The sequence below is a fragment of the Anastrepha ludens genome, chromosome 6, assembly GCF_028408465.1.
Source record: "Anastrepha ludens isolate Willacy chromosome 6, idAnaLude1.1, whole genome shotgun sequence".
Lineage (NCBI taxonomy): Eukaryota > Metazoa > Arthropoda > Insecta > Diptera > Tephritidae > Anastrepha > Anastrepha ludens.
Window position 1 is genome coordinate 102,995,933 of NC_071502.1, and position 19,307 is coordinate 103,015,239.

At 39.6% G+C, this 19,307-nt stretch overlaps 1 protein-coding gene across 1 annotated transcript; it reads right to left on the reverse strand.

The window, feature by feature from the left end:
* Window positions 1–402: 402 nt before the first annotated feature.
* On the reverse strand, window positions 403–10,414 carry LOC128866073 (proteasome-associated protein ECM29 homolog). Its single transcript, XM_054106566.1, has 22 exons — window positions 10,305–10,414; window positions 10,075–10,205; window positions 9,767–9,999; window positions 9,354–9,597; window positions 8,868–9,271; window positions 8,325–8,798; window positions 7,979–8,252; window positions 7,730–7,907; window positions 7,440–7,633; window positions 7,213–7,381; window positions 6,985–7,143; window positions 6,541–6,911; window positions 4,001–4,115; window positions 3,752–3,935; window positions 3,176–3,687; window positions 2,985–3,100; window positions 2,553–2,897; window positions 2,305–2,421; window positions 2,041–2,181; window positions 1,360–1,986; window positions 858–1,296; window positions 403–786 (listed from the first exon to the last, which is right to left on the reverse strand). Exons 1-22 carry the CDS (start codon window positions 10,330–10,332, stop codon window positions 569–571), a joined length of 5,673 nt encoding a protein of 1,890 aa, XP_053962541.1. The 5' UTR covers window positions 10,333–10,414; the 3' UTR covers window positions 403–568.
* Window positions 10,415–19,307: the final 8,893 nt, after the last annotated feature.

Sequence of the window (19,307 nt, forward strand, 5' to 3'; positions counted from 1 at the left end):
CTCGTGTTAAAATTTTAGACTAATCGGTTTAGCCGTTTTCGAGTAATGTTGTTCACCGGCTTTGAAAACACCATTTTGAGAAAAACGCGCTGCCGCTCCGACCTTCTATGATACTCGTACTTTAAATCACTCTGAAACACCTTTTCAAATTTACGTGTGACTTCGAAAGTATTCACCGGAACGATATTAAATTTGCTGTGTGTATTCTTAAATATTAATAATATTAATACATGAAGAAAAAAAACATCGATTTTTTGAAATTCTAACTGTATATAACCCCTTAAAAGGCCCAGTTTAGTGAGCTGAGGTAAGAATTTCTTTAAACAAAACTAATATTACAATCTTCGCGTATTTATCCCAGAGATTTTGTCACCTAAACTAGAAAAAAAACGGTTTTATTAATGATTGAAACATTTTATTAATGAAAAAAACATTTTCAATTCGATTTAATTGTTTGTTATTACATTTCTGTATATATTTATAGAAGTGTTTTTAGCGGCCAACGCCATATTTAGCAGCGCCACATAGCTTTAAAATAAAATGCGCCCTCTTATGTCCGCCTGTAGTTTCAGTCGTCCTTGAAAGAAAATTTGCTAAATTTCTCCTCGATGTCGTTGACACGACAGCGCACCTCCGGTGTCGGGTCCTTTTGGAAATTTACTAAATTTTCTTCAAATACAGTTTTCACCAACGTTAGATTTTTCATATCTTTGGCATCGGTTAAGCGTTTAATGAGCACTAATACAATGTTGAGAGATTCCTTTTTGAGCCCAGTATGAGGTAGCGCTACACAAAGAAACCAACATATTAAGCAAGCAATCATAATTGTGCCTCACAGTACTTCTTTCTGAGCTCACCTGACGCATAAATCACCGCTGATAACACTTGATTGCAGATTTTCACAACAATCGTGTCACGGGTCTCGCAATTGTCCATTTTAACCTTCTTCTCCTTGTTGCCTTCCAGCGTGGGCGGCACGCTGTCGCTTGCGAAAACGCATAAGCGCTCAACGAACTTACAGAGTGCACCTAACAGGCTGACCTGCACGGGACGCGTACTGCTGCGCAAGCATAACAAGCAGCGCTCAACAAATTGCAGCTGATACTTGTATTGCGTTTCAACGCCATTTTTGGGCCACGACTTGCCCAGCGTTTCGCATACGGTCTCCTTCAATTTGTTGAAAATGGTCGCGCGCTTGTTGCGTTCGTCGGCGGTTAAGCTCTTCTCACCAATCGCCTCGTTTTCATCTTTGCGTAATTCTTTCTCCTCGAGCAAATACCAAATCATATTGTATACCTATTTGAAGTAAAAAAATGCTTTAGCTGACTTTGTGAAGTTTACTTCCGTTTGAAAGATCACCTCTTCAAAGCGGTCCACTTCCAACTCCTCCAATATATCACCCAAAGCGTGCAACGCCAAAGTGCGATATTGCGGTTCTTCCTTGCGACACTCGCGCATCGCCGCATCCACTATGCGCGCAGTAATCTCATGACGGCGATCGAGTCCCTTGCACAGCGCTGCCAAAGCCTGCAGCAGACGCTCCTTGCCCTTGAAAGTGCGTCCCTGCAATTCGCTGAGCAACAAATTGATTAAACGCAAACGATCAGCCTCATCGATTGTGCCACTCAGGCGCATGGCAATCGTGTGCATGGCATTGCCGGCTTGTGCCTTACGCAGCCAGCTAGCCTCTTCCAGCGACTTCTCCAATTTGGGTATTATCACATGCAAATTCATACGTATGCCGGCATCGCCGGGGCTAATTTCGTTCCACATCTCTTTCCACAACTCAATGTTGGATTTGTTCTCATCGTCGGGCTCCTCGTGTTTGGCGAAGAATACAAGTGGCAAAACATCGTCCAGGTAGTCTTTTAACAACTCATTGTGGCGCTTATTAATCGCTTGAATTGTGAGTGGAACAGAGCGATTTGAAGGATTTTCCATGTAAAGTTCATCGAGTTTAACGAATAAGTTTTTAATTGACTTCTCCTGTAAAAACGATTTTATTATTTGAAGACTTTTGTTATTTTTAGTATAAAATACCTTGGCTATGCCCACCAAATGACCCACTGCATTTGCATAGTATTTGCGCACAGTGGCATTGTGGTCTTTTAAGCCCACAAAACAAGCAGCAAGGTATTTCCCCACAAGCGGTGACATGTCCTTGCCCACCCGAATGCTTATCTACAATAGTTTTGTGTTTTATTTTATATTTTTTTAGGGAACGTCAATGAATTTAAATCAATGAAATAAATTGCAAACGTACGCTTGCCATCAAAAGCAAAAATAGTTTTGGCATCCACCTACCAAGCAGACGAAATGAGCGCATGCTATCTTAGTGCCCAATATAATATTCGTTTTGATCAACTCCAAGACACTCGGGGTCATCTCTTCGAGCACTTTGTAGTCTATGTAGCGCATGCACTGAAAAGAAGAGCAAAACAATTTTCAACAATTTCCTCATAAATTGTTAGCGAATGCTGCACATCTGAATCTTTCCGCTAACTGTTCTGAAATTAATCTCCTTTTTAATTTTCAAGCAAGATTCTTCCTACCTTAGAAATCGATTCCACTGTATGATGTGATTTGGCTGCCTCAGCGCGCACTGTATCCACAGCTTCTTGCGCTTCATTGTCGGCGCTCAGGCGAGTTGCCAAATATGACAGCTTAGAGTTCTCCACTTCGCCAGTTGCTTTCAACAGGCATGGTATCAGCATGGGCAGATGCGGCGCAATTAAAGAGCCCGATGAGTCAATCATTTCGGAAATTGTACGAATGCTCACTTTACGTATTTCAGCAACAGTGTGTGTGACACCGGTTTGTAGTAATAGCGGTAAAATAGAAGATGCTACTGCCAGTCCGGATTTGCCGTGATCCGAGGAAGCCGCCGAAACACAAAGCTAGAGCAAATAAAATAAACAAATCAAAATTAAAAAAAAATATATGACTCAAATAATTATGGAAAATATGGAGTTCGAAAAACGTACTTTGCTCAAAAACATAACGGATCCTTGTGCAGCCAAACGTGTGCCCTCGTGTATATCATCCATGACACGAAATAGTTGCGCCCAAAGCTCACGCAACTCGGGCTCGGGTATTTCATCTTCAAGTGCGCCAAAAACAACCATTCGTTGAGAATCAGCCAAATGCAATATTTTATTTCCAAAAAGTTACTTACCCACATCCACATCCATAGCGCTAACGCCACTCTTACTTGCTTCATTCGCATTCTTATTCTGTCTTATGGCATCCAGTTTCTTTTCGTCGCTGCGTAGACGTAAACCATTCGGACGCTTGAGCAAATCTCGCACTGCCAAGCAGCAAGCAATGCGCACACGCCACTCGGTGAAAGTTAAATTGGTCAAAATTTCTCTTAAAATTTCCCAATAATATTTTTCGACTGCCTCTTTTGAATCGCTGACCACCGAATCCCAAATGGAAATCATCGAATTTTGTATTTTCGGCGTCGGATCATATTTATAGCGATACAGACGCGGTATAATCTTGCCCAAGTATGGTTGCATTTTAGATTTAGAGTCGGCGCCAATCGATTTCAAACCGAACGCGGCACCCAATTTACTTGTCCAGGCGGCATTATGATTGGCCAACTGCATGAATTGATAGACCATCTCGGGTTGATTGAGATCGGAAGCGAGTGAGCAAAGCTCTTTGTAAGTGGTTATGTTGCCGCTGAATAGTGATAGTAAGGGCATGATTATTCCTTGTATAGTTTTTGGCTCGCGCCCTAACTTACCCAGTAGGCGTTTTGCCCAGCATGCCTTCGGCGAAAAGCTCAGTATCTGCGCTGACTTTATTTACTTGCCTCTTGCCACCAATCAGCTGATCTAAAAGCGAATTGGCTAAATCGTTTTGGCTGTTGGCGTCAGATAACGAATAGACCAGTCCCAAGCCACGTGAAGCAACATCTTGTACAAATTCTTTGAACAAAAAATAAATAAATGCAATAAATTAAAATGTAACACTTTGAAATTCCAAAAGTTACCGCTATCATCCGAGAGCAGTTCAGTGAATGCAAATTGAAGTAATTCTTTGTTTTTGAGCACAGCTTGGCGATGACTGCAGTTCTTGATCAAAGCTAGCAACCAAACTGAAGTGGCCTTTGAAGGAGCGAGAGAAAAAATAGTATAAACAATTGGGCTTAGATGTATAAACGAAATTTGCCGGTCTTCGCAATCACAAGGAAAGGGGGTTTACATTAGTTTAATCTTTATAAATTTATTGACATCATTTATTGGGGCTCCTGATGTTGTTGTTGTAGCAGCTTACTAAGCCCTTTCAGTACAATGTAGTGATGGTAATGGTAGTACGCGTTAAGCTAAGGCCTTTATGCACTGCGACCAGATTGATCTATTGTGTGCTCCTAATTACTTCATTATAATTATTTAGTACACCGAGGAATCGAACCAGCTCCTTAGGAGGAAGCATTTGTAGGTCTTCCTCCTTTAGTAGGTACCAGCCCAGGATTTTGTGTCTCCTGTGGCCTGATGCCTCACAGTTGGTGATTAAGTGTTCCATAGACTCCTCTTCATCACAGTAGAACCTTTATAATCTTGAACTAGATAATCCTATTGTGTTTAAGTGACCTGCAAGTGCTCCACAGAGTAATCTGAGGCCCTTTTTATCTAGAGCTAGAGCAGATTTTGAAGTTCAAAAACTTTTTAGAGTGATTAAGGCCGCTTGTGCCGTTCCAGTGTTCCCTGATTTTGTAATAGTTTTGATCCATTTTTTGGTTTCCTGTAGTATATAATTTTTGTTAAAGCCGAAAAATGGGGTTGGTCCAATTAATAGCCTTTCTGCCCCTTTTTTGGCATAAAAGTCTGCCTTCTCGTTTCCTTCGTGTCGCTCATGTCCTGGTACCCAAATCAGTGAGACCTGATTATAAGTGGCCAGTTTGTTGAGTGCATTGTTACACTCTATTAGGACTTTTGACTTGAATGTGAAGCTATTCAAGGCTTTGAGAACCGATTGGCTCTCCGAAAGTATGTTAATTTTTACTTTCTCGAATCCTCTTTTGGATATGATTTCCACTGTTTCCGTTATGGCGAAGAGCTCCGCATGGAAAATTGTGGTATCTGTATTTAGTATTAGAGATTTGTGTGCTCTAGGCCCTACTATTCCTGCACCTACTCCTTGGAGAGTTTTGGAACCATCTGTGTACCATTTTTGTGATTCATCATTTATCCCCGCTGGGTTAGTATTCCACTCTTCTCTAAACGGGAAGATAAACTTGCATCTCTTTATAAAATTGAGTACAGGTTCCATGTGGTCATTCACCTGGGTTATGCATACTGCACGTTGAACCCTGTTCAAGATATTGAGGTGTCCAGAAAGATCTCCTGGGTTAAGTTTTTCTTTCATATGAAATGAATAGTGATTGCATTGTAGCTTCCTCTTGTATTGCTAAATATAGCGGTGGTAAATTTAAAAGCGCTACCATGCCAGCAGTTGGAGTAGTTCTCATGGCCCCTGTTATGCTTAGGCACGCCAGCCTTTTTTATTAATGAGTTGAGGGAGCGAGTTTTTATATTTAGAACCCTACAATGTAGTTACCGATCGTTTCGTCTAGCTCATTTAACGGCAGGCACAGGAAACGTGCTGTTTCGACAGGTTGGGTCCAAAGGCAGAGGGGTGTTAGGTAAGTAGGTTTGATGGGACACGTGAAAAGGTGGTTAGTATCAAGCGGAGTGCCTTCACATGCTGGACATGTGTTGAGTATCTCGGGGTCAATTCTGGATAGATAGGAGTTTAGTCTGCTACAGTATCCGGAACGCAATTGTGCCAAAATTAAGCGGGTCTCTCGGGGTAGCTGAGGCTCTTCATCTAGAATAGGTAGTGGTTAGACTCCGTGACGGCATTCAGAGGTCGGTAATTTAGGAAGGTGGTAAGTGTTTCCCGACGAATGTCCTTTGGCGTCTGTCTAAATCCTGATAAATTTATTTGCTTCTGATAAATTTATTTGCTATTCCTTCAGGAAAACCAGAGGTGCATATTCGCTGACGTCGAGGCAAGTTATGTTGCTTGCATGCTTATGCTTTTCTATCGACCAATGAACAGTGCCAACTATTTTCTATTGTTCTTGGTATATTTAACAGACCTTTACCTATTTTTGCATCAATTTGTCCAAACTTTTATTGCGATCTTACACGTTTTAACATATGACCATATCTTCTCAGCTCGCTCTCTTTTGCTGCCTGTCATTGCCTGTCGAGGGGCGACAGCAATTATGTTTCATGCAGGAAAATTCGAACCTACGCACGGCGAATGGTAGTCACGCACCCATTCGGCGGCCTTACCATACCTTGCATCAGAAGTCAGTGGAACTATTTTGCTATTTCTTGTTGGGCTTCTAAAACAGAGTCTAACACGGCATTAAAAATACAATACAACAGAGGGCAGCCCTCAATAAGTAAGCCTGCTACGTTATTCGGATTCCTAGTGGCCATATTGACACTGACCTTTCGCCATTACAACAACAGATTACTCTTAACCACTAACTCTTTCATTTTTCCTTAAAAAACTCACCTGTCTAGAGTGCACATTTGGCTCTGGCACCAAACGCACCAAAGACATCATAAACTTCTCGAACATTTCATCATTACAATATGGATTATTTGTATGTTTGGTGGCGAAATCATCACTGGTATTTACATCATAACCATTCAATGTGGCGACCAAAGCCTCCGAGATGGCAATATTCAGAGCAACGTCCTTTTGCGTCTTAACAATGGATAAAAATTTATCCAAATTACGTTGAGTGAAGAATTCGCCATCACCAATGGCCAAGTAGCCCAAGCAACGCGCTGCATCCTCACGTACTCGTGCGCGCACAGAAACGTTACGCAGTAGAGTATAAATGTCGTGATAAATCAAGAGCTTCGTGGAGGCTGTAGCAGCTATAGCATTCAAAAGTGCAAGAGCGCAGTAAAATATGTTTTTAAAAAAATATTAGAAATTTTCTTTGCTTACTCTCAAATTCAATATCATCGTCATCGTTGTTTTTATCACTGGCCACTGGCACAAGAATCTCCACTTCAACATTTGGTATTATGGCCATTTTGCCAATCATCGATATGCACTTGACGGCAGCGGCTACAAGTAACCATTGTGATTCGTGCATCATTTTAACTAAAAGAAGGAGTAAGTATAAGCAATTAAAATTCTATTAGTTCGGTTTAATTATTTTCTAGGGTTTACCTATCATTTTCACAGTATTTACGAAAACATCCCATTCGTTCAGTTGCTTAGCTGCTGCAGACTTATATTTGAGCGCAAGTTTGCGACAGAAGGCGTGACCTAAAACCAGCATCCAACCATGTTTATTCTCCAATGACTTTTGCGGCAGCTCTCTGAGGCATTCATTGACCTATTTGAGATATATATTAGTTTTATATGCCAATGAAGTCATATTTATTACTATTTACCTGAATATCGAATTCATCATCCTTGCAGCCATAAGCCAAGAGAATACCATAGACCTGCGCCACATGGGTACGCATTGTTTCTGAGACATCTTTCAAGGAATTAGCCAAAGGCATGAGTAGATGCATATGCGATTCGGTAAGCAGTTCGGGTGCAACATTTAATAAATCATAAAGACAGAGCAAATTCACCTCGCCTGCAGAAGTGGTAGGTTATAGAATACACAAGCATTATTAAGTATTTTTACAAAAACATTGTTATTGCACTTCCGCTTCTTCTAGTAGCAACTCACTTCGTTTCGCCTCGACAGAACGCTTTACAAACTGCACATATTGATGCAATTCATTTTGTTCGCTATTTTCATAATTTTCTGCAATATAAGCCTTCAATTTGGACGCTGCTTTTTCATCACCCGGTGCTGAACGCGCGCCGGCTGAGTACCACAGACAAAGACGCAAATAGTCGAGTATCTAAATAATGCAAGAACCAAACAGAAACAAAAATAGTTAGGCATTCATCGCAACTTCCACGCATTTTTTACCTCCTCGTAGACAGTTAGGCTGAATGCCAATTTAATATTACCAATGGTCACACAACCATAATTCTTCGACAAGCGTCTGTCAGCCATTTGTTTAACATTCTGCATTATTGATTTGAAGCTGGGCAACACAATTGGACGGCGTTCAGCTGAAAGTTGGTTAAAATTGTCTTTCGGTTTTTCCATATATTCCACGGAGTAAATCAAGTTATAGTCGACATGATCCTTTTTAGAAACACCATACAAATAGGTGGTGACAGTGTCGTGCAAGTGATTGCTGCAAAAAGAAAAGAAAATAATAAACGTCTACTTTCAGGAAATATGCTATTCAATATCACAATCCACATACCGCTCGCCTGCAATTAAGAGCAGCAACAGACGTGCTGGTGCATAATATTCAGGATAGCAAGTGGTTAGAAACACACTGGTAGCATTTTGTACGATTTGCTGCTTCGACTCGACGTTATCCGAAAGCATAGCTAATAGCAAATGTTGTTGTCCACTCAACTGTACATTCTCTTCCAGATTATCTTCGTCGTCCGTTGCAGTTTTTGATTTCCAAGCGAAGGCCGGTGCCATAGCTACTAACGCATCACGTATGGATGATTGTATGTCCGCTGGCGAGTTAGCCAAATGATTGAAGTATGTCAATACCACTTTTAAATCCTGACTAACAACCTCTGGGCAGGTACGTGCAAGTTGTGCCAATGCCGAGAGTGCTGCATTGTGCACATCAGATGGTTCGGTCGACTCGCGCCCACCAACTTTTATGAGACCGGTAAGTAGTACTTTTGCCACTTTGGAAACAATAACAATTGGGCCGCTACACAACAAGAAAGTGGAATGAACTGTTAACTATATAATTTCCATATTATAACAAATTCTTACTAACTCTTTTATCAGATTCTCAGCAAACTGCAGCGCCAACACTTTACACTTCTGATTGGTATTCTCGCCAAATAGACCTTCGAATATCACCTGTATACCTTTAGGCGTATTTATGCCTTTGCCCCGACACTTAATCAAATACTGGAGTAGTTTTTGTCGCACACGCGCACAACAGGGCGTGGTCTTACGTTCAACATCCTGAATATTATTGCCACAGAATAGTGTATAGAGTGGCGCAGTCACTTGTGGATCAGAAAAATCAATCGCAGTACACACTTTACTTAACTCGGCTATGGCCGGTGTAGCCACACTGAAACGTGTATCAGATGATGCCAAGACCAATAGAATAAAGGCTTCAATGTCTTTGAAGAGACCACCGCATATTAAGCGCACTATGCCTTTTTTAATCTGAAAATATTTAAGAAGTTTTATATCGTATTTGGAGGTCAATAAAATTTAATTCATTGCTAATTTAATGTGCTTTGCAAACCTTCTCCAACTCCTCGGCTTTCCAATTACTGGTCACAGCGCGTTTAAATGAATACGGACTCATGCCGGGCGGTACGTCTTGATCTTGTGTCACGCCATAGGGCAGCAATAAGACGTCTTGTAGTAGCTGCAGGAAGCATTTACGTATAGCTGGCTTATCGTCTAATTTTAAAACCTCATTTATACGCGCTGGATCGTCTGGAAACTTAATGTCACCCAAAATCGGCAGTACAAGCATGAACAGTCTAAAAAAAAAATTATGTACATACATTTACAACTTTATGTTTTTCATACTGAATATTTAATCTATTGAAGACGTGCGTGTGTATATAAATACTAATTAAATATTTGTAATTACTTGCCAATTTTACAATACAGTTCTACTACACCTCATTTCTATAACCGCACACTTACTTGTCTCGATAATTCTCAAGTTTCTCCTCGCTAGCAAGCACCTTGGGCACCAACTTGCTTTGTTGTTCGATATTCAAACGCGGAAACCCCATTGTAATAAAGATTATAGCAAAATTGAGCAAAAATGGTGAATTGCCAGAATTTGAATATTGGTCTAGCAAAGCCTCCACGGGTATTTGCACCAGCGGTCGGGATGTGACACGTCTTTTAATATGCGTCAGCACTTCAACAACCTAAAAATAAAATTGAGAATAAATTTTGTGGTAAGAACGCTCATATAGGGAATCTCAGTTCCTTGCTGGGCTAACCTTTGTGCGTACTGCATCGTTTGGTGAGGTGATCTTCAGTATGACCGGCGTCAGAAAGCGCCCAACAATAGCCTCCAACTTTTCATCGCTGTCTGCGCAACCCAAACGCAGGAGCACCCGTTCCAACAATTCTGCAAAGTAGTCATATAGGAGACGTTATTATTAAAAGTGCACGTTTTTCCTTGGCGACGATTTTATATAAATTAACAAATTTCAGTAAAATTACTTACCAATTTCTTCAGCTGGCGTCGATGACATTTTTATATTTTATGCTTTCTGTATAATTTCGTCTACTTTTCGCTGTCAAAAATGTGTCTTTAATTCTTTTGTTTTTTTTGTTTTGTTGTTTACATGTTCTGCTGCTGTTTCTAATTAGAAATGCAACAACGCTTCTTTACGGCAAAGTGTCATTCACAATAGCGCTGGTAATACAAAATGAAAGTTTCAATATGTTAACGAGTAAATTTCATATGTACACACTCTATTATGTTTATATAGCATAGATCATCGATATTAATTTTAATAGGAAATATTTAGTACCTAAAAATATAGTAGATTGTTCGAGGCTTAACACCGCTTCGTCCCCAACTAAACTGAACTGCTGCAATAATCTAAGCGTTATAGGACATCTCTAGAGTTTTAAAAAACCCCTTGCAGACATTGTTTTGAGCATAAAAAGTATTTCTTGAGACGCTTCAACGAGAACAGCTCTTTCTAAATGTTAGATATTAAAGCTGCTGTGAGAGTATTATATCTTAACTGGCTTTTTACCTGGATACATCGACAGAATTTGAGCCGTGCAAGCGGATAACAACGATCGCTCTGAATTAGTTACATTACGGTCAAATATGATAGGAAGCCTCAGATTTCAGCTAAATGGCTGCTTGGAGGTTAAGCAGATAAAAAAGTAGGAAAACTGTTGCCTCTCTGCGGGTACGATTTGATGAATAATTCCTTTACAGCCTGACAGGAAGTTGCGAACGTTTTTAATAATCAGATAATTCGTTTAATCGTTTTCAATTCATGTATATTCCTAGATATCGAAACAAATTCTTGTTTTTATATAACACAATGTAATATTTTTAGAAATATTTTTTTTCAGTTTTATTTAAAATGTATCTCAAAATGATTTTAATTCTTAATTGGTAAATGCCACAGAAATATTTGATCAAACATAAATTGTATATATTTGTGAAAATCTAAACTTCATATTTACATACATACATACATATATATCACCTATGTAATATGACAATGCATCATATATATGGGGGTATGAAAATCGCTGGTAGGCGCACGTATACTTACCGTATGGCGTGCATTGCGTACACTCGTATTGGAGTAAACTATAAATGAAGTTTTATCGATATTGCAATAACAATCACAGACACAATTTCGTCTATCAAATCAAAAAAGCAGCAACAAAATTGCGGTTACCAAATAACAAATACACAAGTCCTCGAATCCCCAGATGGGCGCACACCTTTAATCATGTGCTCGCTTTAAAAATAGAAAATTTGGCTACGTACATTCTATGAGGGTGTTTATGTGTGTGTAGGTGCGGTAAGGTAAAGTAAACAAGGATATGTCAAGGTAAAGTTGTGTACATATGTTATGTACAGTGCACTCGCAGCGCACTCGAATACCTGCAAAGTCGAACACTTTTTTTGCAACATGCAAACATTCATCTCATACATAGATTTGTACGTTAATATCCCGTTAGTTTCGTGTGAACTATTTTTGGATGCATTGGATTAGTACTTTTAAGTTTGCTGTTGTTGTTTTTGTAGCAGCATAACTATTCCCCTACATGTACGGCGAACGCTGCTGGAGTGACAGTCCTTGGCCGGATATAAGTCCGGGTCGTTCCGATAACGTAGAACCGACTGTCGTGGGAACGCTTTTGAGTTTGCCAATATTTATATTTATAACCAGTCCACAAAAACATTTTTTTATTGGCCAAATTATTTGGAACATAATATGAATGAATACTTACATACCCGAATTTAACTGCAAACAAATTGTGTTGCTAATCAGTTTTTATAGCTAGCCACACACAATAGATAATTTGAAAAATGCAGTTTCTTAAAGAAAATGAACTTTAATTAGTTCGAGTTATTGTGAGTGCACTGTATATGCACATTTATACATGGGTACCCAAGTACGGAATATAATAAAACAAAATAATCAAAAAATAAAGTAAAATATAATTTAGTAAAATAATATAAAATTTAATTAAATTAAAGTAAAATGAAAAAGCGAATTAAAATAAAATAATAAAGGATGAATAAAATAGGTAGGTAGGTTTGGCAGCCGCATCGCACATAGAGACAACGATGCCACTTAGACCACGGAATGGGTCCGTTGTGAGCCGCGGGGGCTGGGCTACATTTCCCTTTCCATATTGAACCATCCTGAGCTTTTGACAAAGCGTAAAAGGTTGTTTATGCCTAAAGTGTATAGATTATCTATGTTCGTTAAGAAGTAGGATTTTAAAAATCGGTTTCTGCTTCTGGATAGAGCCGGGCATGTGCAAAAAAGGTGTTGAATTGTTTCCAATTCCTCCTCATTTCTGCAGCTACGACAGAAATCATGCGTGTATACGCCTAATCTCCTTGCATGATTTTCTATGAGACAATGTCCTGTGAGGGCCCCTACTAAGGTCCTGATTTGAAGTCTACTCAGTTTTATAATACTCTTGGACAGACGTAAATTAAGCCTTGGCCATGTTTGCCTAGCAATTTCGCAGGTGTTAGCGCTAATCAATCTCTGATTTGCAGAATTGATTAGTGCGTCCTTAATGAGAAGCTTACAAGTTGCGAGAGGTATCTCCATAAAAAACTTATGTCAGGCAAACAGGTACCTTCTCTTGCAAGTTGGTCTGCCCTACAGTTCCCTGGTATATCTCTGTGGCCTGGAACCCAGCACAAGATTATACGATATTGTTTGGCCATCTCATTTAGAGATTGGCGACAACGTAAGACACTCCTTGATGTTGTTTGGAATGCATCCAGGGCTCGTAGGGCAGCTTGGCTGTCTGATAGAATGCAGATATCCGTTGATGATATTCTGTTTATCTTTAACCATTTTAAGGCTTCGTGAATAGCGTTTATTTCCGCTTGAAAAACGCTACAGTGATCCGGTAATTTAAAGGATTCACTAATAGAAAGCTCTTCGCAAAATAACCCTGATCCTACACCGGTGTCCATTTTGGATCCGTCCGTGTAGATCTTAACGGGTGTGTTGGGTGTTGGATCTTCTTCAAGCCATTCCAGTCTAGAAGGGATTTTCATTAGGAAATTCCTTTCGAAGCAAAGAATGGGAGGATGATAATCACAGTCACTGGGTATATCCGTGTAGGAGTCTAAAATGGTTGAATGTCCATGTGTGACAGTTCTCCATTGTGAGCTCGCTTTGAGCCTTAAAGCGGCGCAGGCCGCTGAGTATTTGCAGAAGAGATCTAGGGGTGGCAGATGTAGTATGCTATCCAAAGCCATGGATGGCGTGGTTTTCATGGCGCCACATATTGCTAGTTCCGCTGATCTCTGCACCTTATTCAATAAATTAGAATAGGTTTTTTTCCGCATAGCACACCACCAGACAACATTTCCATATAGAAGAATGGGTCTGACGACAGCAGTGTAGAGCCAATGAGCAACCTTAGGTTTAATTCCCCAGGTCTTCCCTAAAGCTCTCTTGCAGGCATAAAAAGCTAGGTTCGCTTTCCTGACCCTTTCTAAGGTGTTTGCCTTTCAAGCCAGTTCCTATCTATGTTTAGTCCCAAGTACTTGGTTTCTTCCGAAATCACAAGAGCTTTACCTTTGAGCGTAATTGGACTTAGCTGAGGGATTCTGTGTTTCCTAGTGAACAATATGAGTTGTGTTTTGTCTGGGTTGACTCCTAGACCACACTTTCCTGCCCACCTAGAAAGTATATCTAGAGCATTTTGTATTAGGTCTCTTAATGTAGATACAAATTTACCAGAGACAGCAATAACAACATCGTCGGCGTAAGCTATCACCTTACAGCCCACCGATTCCAGTATTAACAGAAGTTTATTTACAACTGCGTTCCATAAAAACGTTGAGAGGACTCCACCTTGCGGTGTACCTCTACTTACCGATCTCCTGAGCACCGATTCTCCTAGTTCCGCTTCAATGATTCTGCTATTTAGCATTTTGCCAATGAAGCCTACCAAGCCCGGTTCTACCCTAAGATCAGTGAGTGCTGCAGTAATTGCCCCCCCTTCAACATTGTTAAAGGCCCCTTCAATATCAAGGAAAGCGGCTAAGGTAAATTCCTGTTTGTGCAATGAACTCTCTGCCGTGTAAATAAGGTTATGTAGAGATGTCTCTACCGATTTCCCTTTCGTGTAGGCATGTTGTGACGTAGAGATAAGATTTCTATCTATAGTTAGGCTTAAGTGAAATTCTATCAACCTCTCCAAAGTTTTCAATAGGAAGGAGGAGAGAGATATCGGTCTTAAGTCTTTTGGATGGGTATGTGAGTTTCTACCAGCTTTTGGAATGAATAAAATAAAATTTATAAAATTTAAGACAGCATAAAAATTATATAAAAAAATAATTGGTGCGGTTTCCTTTTTCATAGTAGAAATACATTCGGAGGTTTGCCATTGCCTGCCGAGGGGCAGCCGCTATTAGAAAAAACTTTTTCGCTTTGCTGTTTCATGCACTGAGATTCGAACCTATACACTCTCGAATGGTAATCACACACTAATCCATTCGGTTACGGCGGGCGCCGTACTAGATAATAAAATAAAATAAAATAAAATAAAATAAATTTAAATAAAATAAAATAAACTACGTAAAATGACATAAAATAAATGAGACTAAATGAAAAACACAATACTAAGTAAAGCAATAAAAAATAAAACAAAAATAAGTAAAATAAAGTAAGTAAAATAAAATGATTAAATTAAATTAGGTAAAAGAAAAAATTGAAAGCAACATAAAAATTATATATTACATTATATATACATAAATTGGCGCATACACCCTTCTTTTAGGTGTTTGGCCGAGCTCCTCCTCCTATTTGTGGTGTGCGTCTTGATGTTGTCCCACAAATATAGGGACCTACAGTTTCAACCCGACTCTGAACGGCAGATATTTTTACGAGGAGCTTTTTCATGGCAGAAATACACTCGGAGGTTTGCCATTGCCTGCCGAGGGGCGACCGCTATTATGTAATACAAAATAAAATAATGAATAAAATTAACTTTAAGCTACTTAAACTCATACAATTCAATAAATTAAATTAAAAAAAAAAAATTAAACAAAATTTAAAAATAAAAATAAATAAATATATTATTAAAAAGTCTATATGTGAAGAAATATAGAAATAAAAAGAAATTAATATTGACTTTTAAATCTCCAAATTTTAAATCTCCACAGCTCCACTATATACCACAATGTCGAATAGAACCTTGATACATTCATACTTTCTTGCACTTTTGAGCATAAAATACATACACCCACAAATATATCCATACATAAGTTCATATTCATATACATATTTAGCTCAGCTTGACATACCAATCAACACAGGGCCTACCTTATTTCATCAACTGCCCGCAGAGGGTAGAATTAAGAAATGAAACAACGTCTTTGGCATCACTATCACACTTACCATTACATGAACACATAGAAGAGCATATATGTAACATACATACATACATATGGATGTACATGGGTATATACCTGTAACTTTAGATACGCAATGCAACATTTTTGACACACATATACCAATCATCACGCCCCTCGCTTCACCCTATAAGTCATATTTTTGGCCCGTTTCAGGTTTTGCAGAACCGTTTCGCTCTCACTTGCGACCTTTTGCGCCAGCACTTGCTGCGTGCGCGGCCATCAGCAGCAGAGCATCTATTTGAGGGGTGGTCGATAGATTTAACGAAACCCTAAACTGGACGAAACAATTCCAGCAGCATTGCTTTTTGCTATCTTTACTTTTGCTTACTGTTTCTATGTCGCTGCTGCCGTCGCCGCCGCCGCTGCTTCTGCACGTTTTTATGCGTCATTTCTATCATTCAATATCGTTGGCTGGTTCCTTTTATTGCTGCTGTCACTGCGCCGCAGTTTCGACGTACTATGCGTTTCGCACCACTCTTCACCTGCTTTTCATTTACTTGCTCTCTCTATCTCTCTCTATGTCTCTCACTTTATCTACATGGCCTTGTTAAATTCGCTTTGCCGCCTAACCTGGCCCTGAGAATGTGGTACACAGGCTTCTATGTACTTAGCACCCGACAGTAGCGCATTGACGAAACGACCCGTTCCACGGCGTTGAAAAGCGTGAATTTGTGTTGTGCGAGCCATGCATGTATGCGTACATTTTTCTGGTCATGTTTTATTATCAGCATTGCAGAGCTTTGTAGACTTGCACGCCTCAGCCTGCCTGTGCAGCAATCCTGCTTACGGCAATGGCAACCTGTCTACTTTCGTATGCATATGATTGTATGCCTGTGTACATACATATGTATGTTTACGTAAATTTGTATGTATGTACATATTTCAATGGAACGATATGCGCATGTATGTGTGCAAATCTGCTTACACATGTACTACATTTTTTGTGTAACTTTAGATATACATAGTCTTCATGGCCGTTTCCTACTGCTCCTGCTGCCGCACTCCACTACTGCTGCCGCAAAGTGGACTGCAGCGCGTTTACTTGTTGCTATTTTGAGTTCTTACCTACAACACTTTTGTGGTTTTGCTACCATTATTATAGTTTTTCGCCTCAACCACATACATACATAAGGGCGTCTCTGCCTTTAAAACACATGAAACAAAAACACAAACAACACCTATAAGTATGCAGTATGTTCAAATAACATCTTCGTGTGTATATATAAGTACATACAAATGTATGCCCTTATGCAAATGTATGTAAATATCTAATGGTACACTTGTTCTGAAGTGTATTATGTATGCGGCTTAGCCTTCCGAAAGTCGATCTGTTTCTATAAATGTATTCAAGGAAACTACTGGCATAAAAGCCACTCCTAATTCTAAGTATATTGTAGGAATGTTTTTAAAAAGGATTTGAATAGATTTTTTTTTTTATTTTTTTATTTTTTGTAAGAAATTGAAATAATGTGAATAAAGCATTAGGTAAAAACGATAAAAGATTATTGTAAGCTGCTAGTTTTTTTTATTTCTAATGCATACGTTTGCGTGATGTATGGCAATAAAGAGCTACGAAGCGCGCGCGCTTGTCAAAAAGGACGACGGGGCGTATGAGGAACATTTAGAATTTTATTATTTGTGTTTGGTATTTCAATAATGCACACGGAAATATTTAGAATTAAAATTAGAAACATGTAACACGCTAAATGCCTGTACATGTATGTAAAAACCATCGGGGGTACAGAATTGAAAGAAATTTATGAAAAACACCTTATTATAAAAAGCAAAGGCCTGAACAGCTTTACACTTTCAATGGTACGTGGGAGTTTTAGGCGCAAAAACCACAAAAAAGATTACAAATATTCAAATTTTTATAATTCAGCACATTGGCACACGAGGCCATTATAACTTTGTTCACATAACAATTGCTTGTAACAATTTAATGGAATCGTGATAGATATAAGTTTTTATATGCACATAAAAATGTTCAGAATGACAAGAGGTAACTTATAAGTTGTAGGAAAATTGGTATTTAGGTTGAATGGTCCAAGGTAGAACGATACTGTAACTATCTTTCAATACTCGTACAACGGTAATTCATAAAAATGTAAAATTCCCATATTTCGACAATTAATAAAGCAAATTGGGTGACACCTTTTTTGTACACATAATGGCTGCTGCAGCTGAATGCTTCGATGCGTTACTACCATTTGGAAGTTCTCAGATTCGAAATCCCGTGCACGAAACACCAAAACACCAAATAGAAAACGTACTTTCCAGTTGCGGTCGCTCCTCGGCAAGCAATTGCAAATCTCCGAGAGTATTTCTGCCATGAAAAGTTCCTGTAAAATCTTTTGCCGTTCGGAAGTGGTATAAGACTGTACGTTCCTTCATCTGCGGAAAAGTATCAAGACGCACAAATAGCAGGAGGAGCTCTTCGGCTAAATATCCAATATATCTATATAATGGGTGTTTCATTATTTATGAAACTTACTTACTTACTTATGTGACGCTACAACCGTGTGTCGGTTTTGGCCGAATCCAAAATGGCGCACCAGCTGTTTCCGTCTTGCGCTCGTTGGTGCCAGTTGGAAATCTTGAGTGAAGACAGGCACGGCAGCACTTGGTCTTTTCAACGGAGATGCGGCCTTCCTCTTCTACGCCTTCTCTTTAGGGGTACCGTATCGTAAAATCACCTTGCTGGAGCGACTTCTTTCATACGGGTGACATGGCCAAGCCAGCGTAGCCGCTGTATTTTTGCACGTTTAACTATGTCCATGTCTCTATATACAACTCGCTGCTCCACCGTACGCAGTACTTCTCACTAACGCGGAGGGGGCAAAAGATCTTACGTAGAATTTTTCTCTCGAAGGTTCCCAAAACTTTTTCATCCGCTGTTGACATCGTCCATGCTTCTGCGCAAAATTTTAGGATGGGAGAGAGAGAGCTTTACTTCTCAGTTGCCTCCTGAGCCCAAAGTAACACCTGTTGGCAAGAGTTATTCTCCGTTTGATCTCCAGGCTGACGTCATTCCTTTTATTAGTATTGGGCCCAAGGTAGACAAAGTCCTTCACAACTTCGAAATGTCTTATTATTCAAGACGCGAAGACTCCCAGTGTGTTGACAGCGGGGTACTTTGTTTTACCCTTATTCCCCGCAAGACCTATATTGCTCGCCTCTCCCTTAAACTGGAGTATGCCGAGCAGACAGCGCGGTTGATTTCGCCGATAATATCGATGTAATCGGCATATGCTAATAGCATGGCACTCTTATGAAAGCCAAACTCAGACATAGTGGCATAGAGGTGATTTCTATCCATTCTATCAAAGGCGGCTTTGAAATCGATGAAGTAATGGTGCGTGTCGAGTTTTCGTTCGAGGATTTTCTCCAGGATTTGGCGTATTTTGAATATTTGGTCTATGATGGACTTACCAGGTCTGAAGCCGCACTGAAAGGGCCGAATCAGTTTGTTGATTATGGGCTGCATTCTCTTACACAATACGCTCGACAGGACCTTGTATTCGATGTTAAGCGGGCTTATCCCGCGGTAATTTGTGAAACATCGATTGG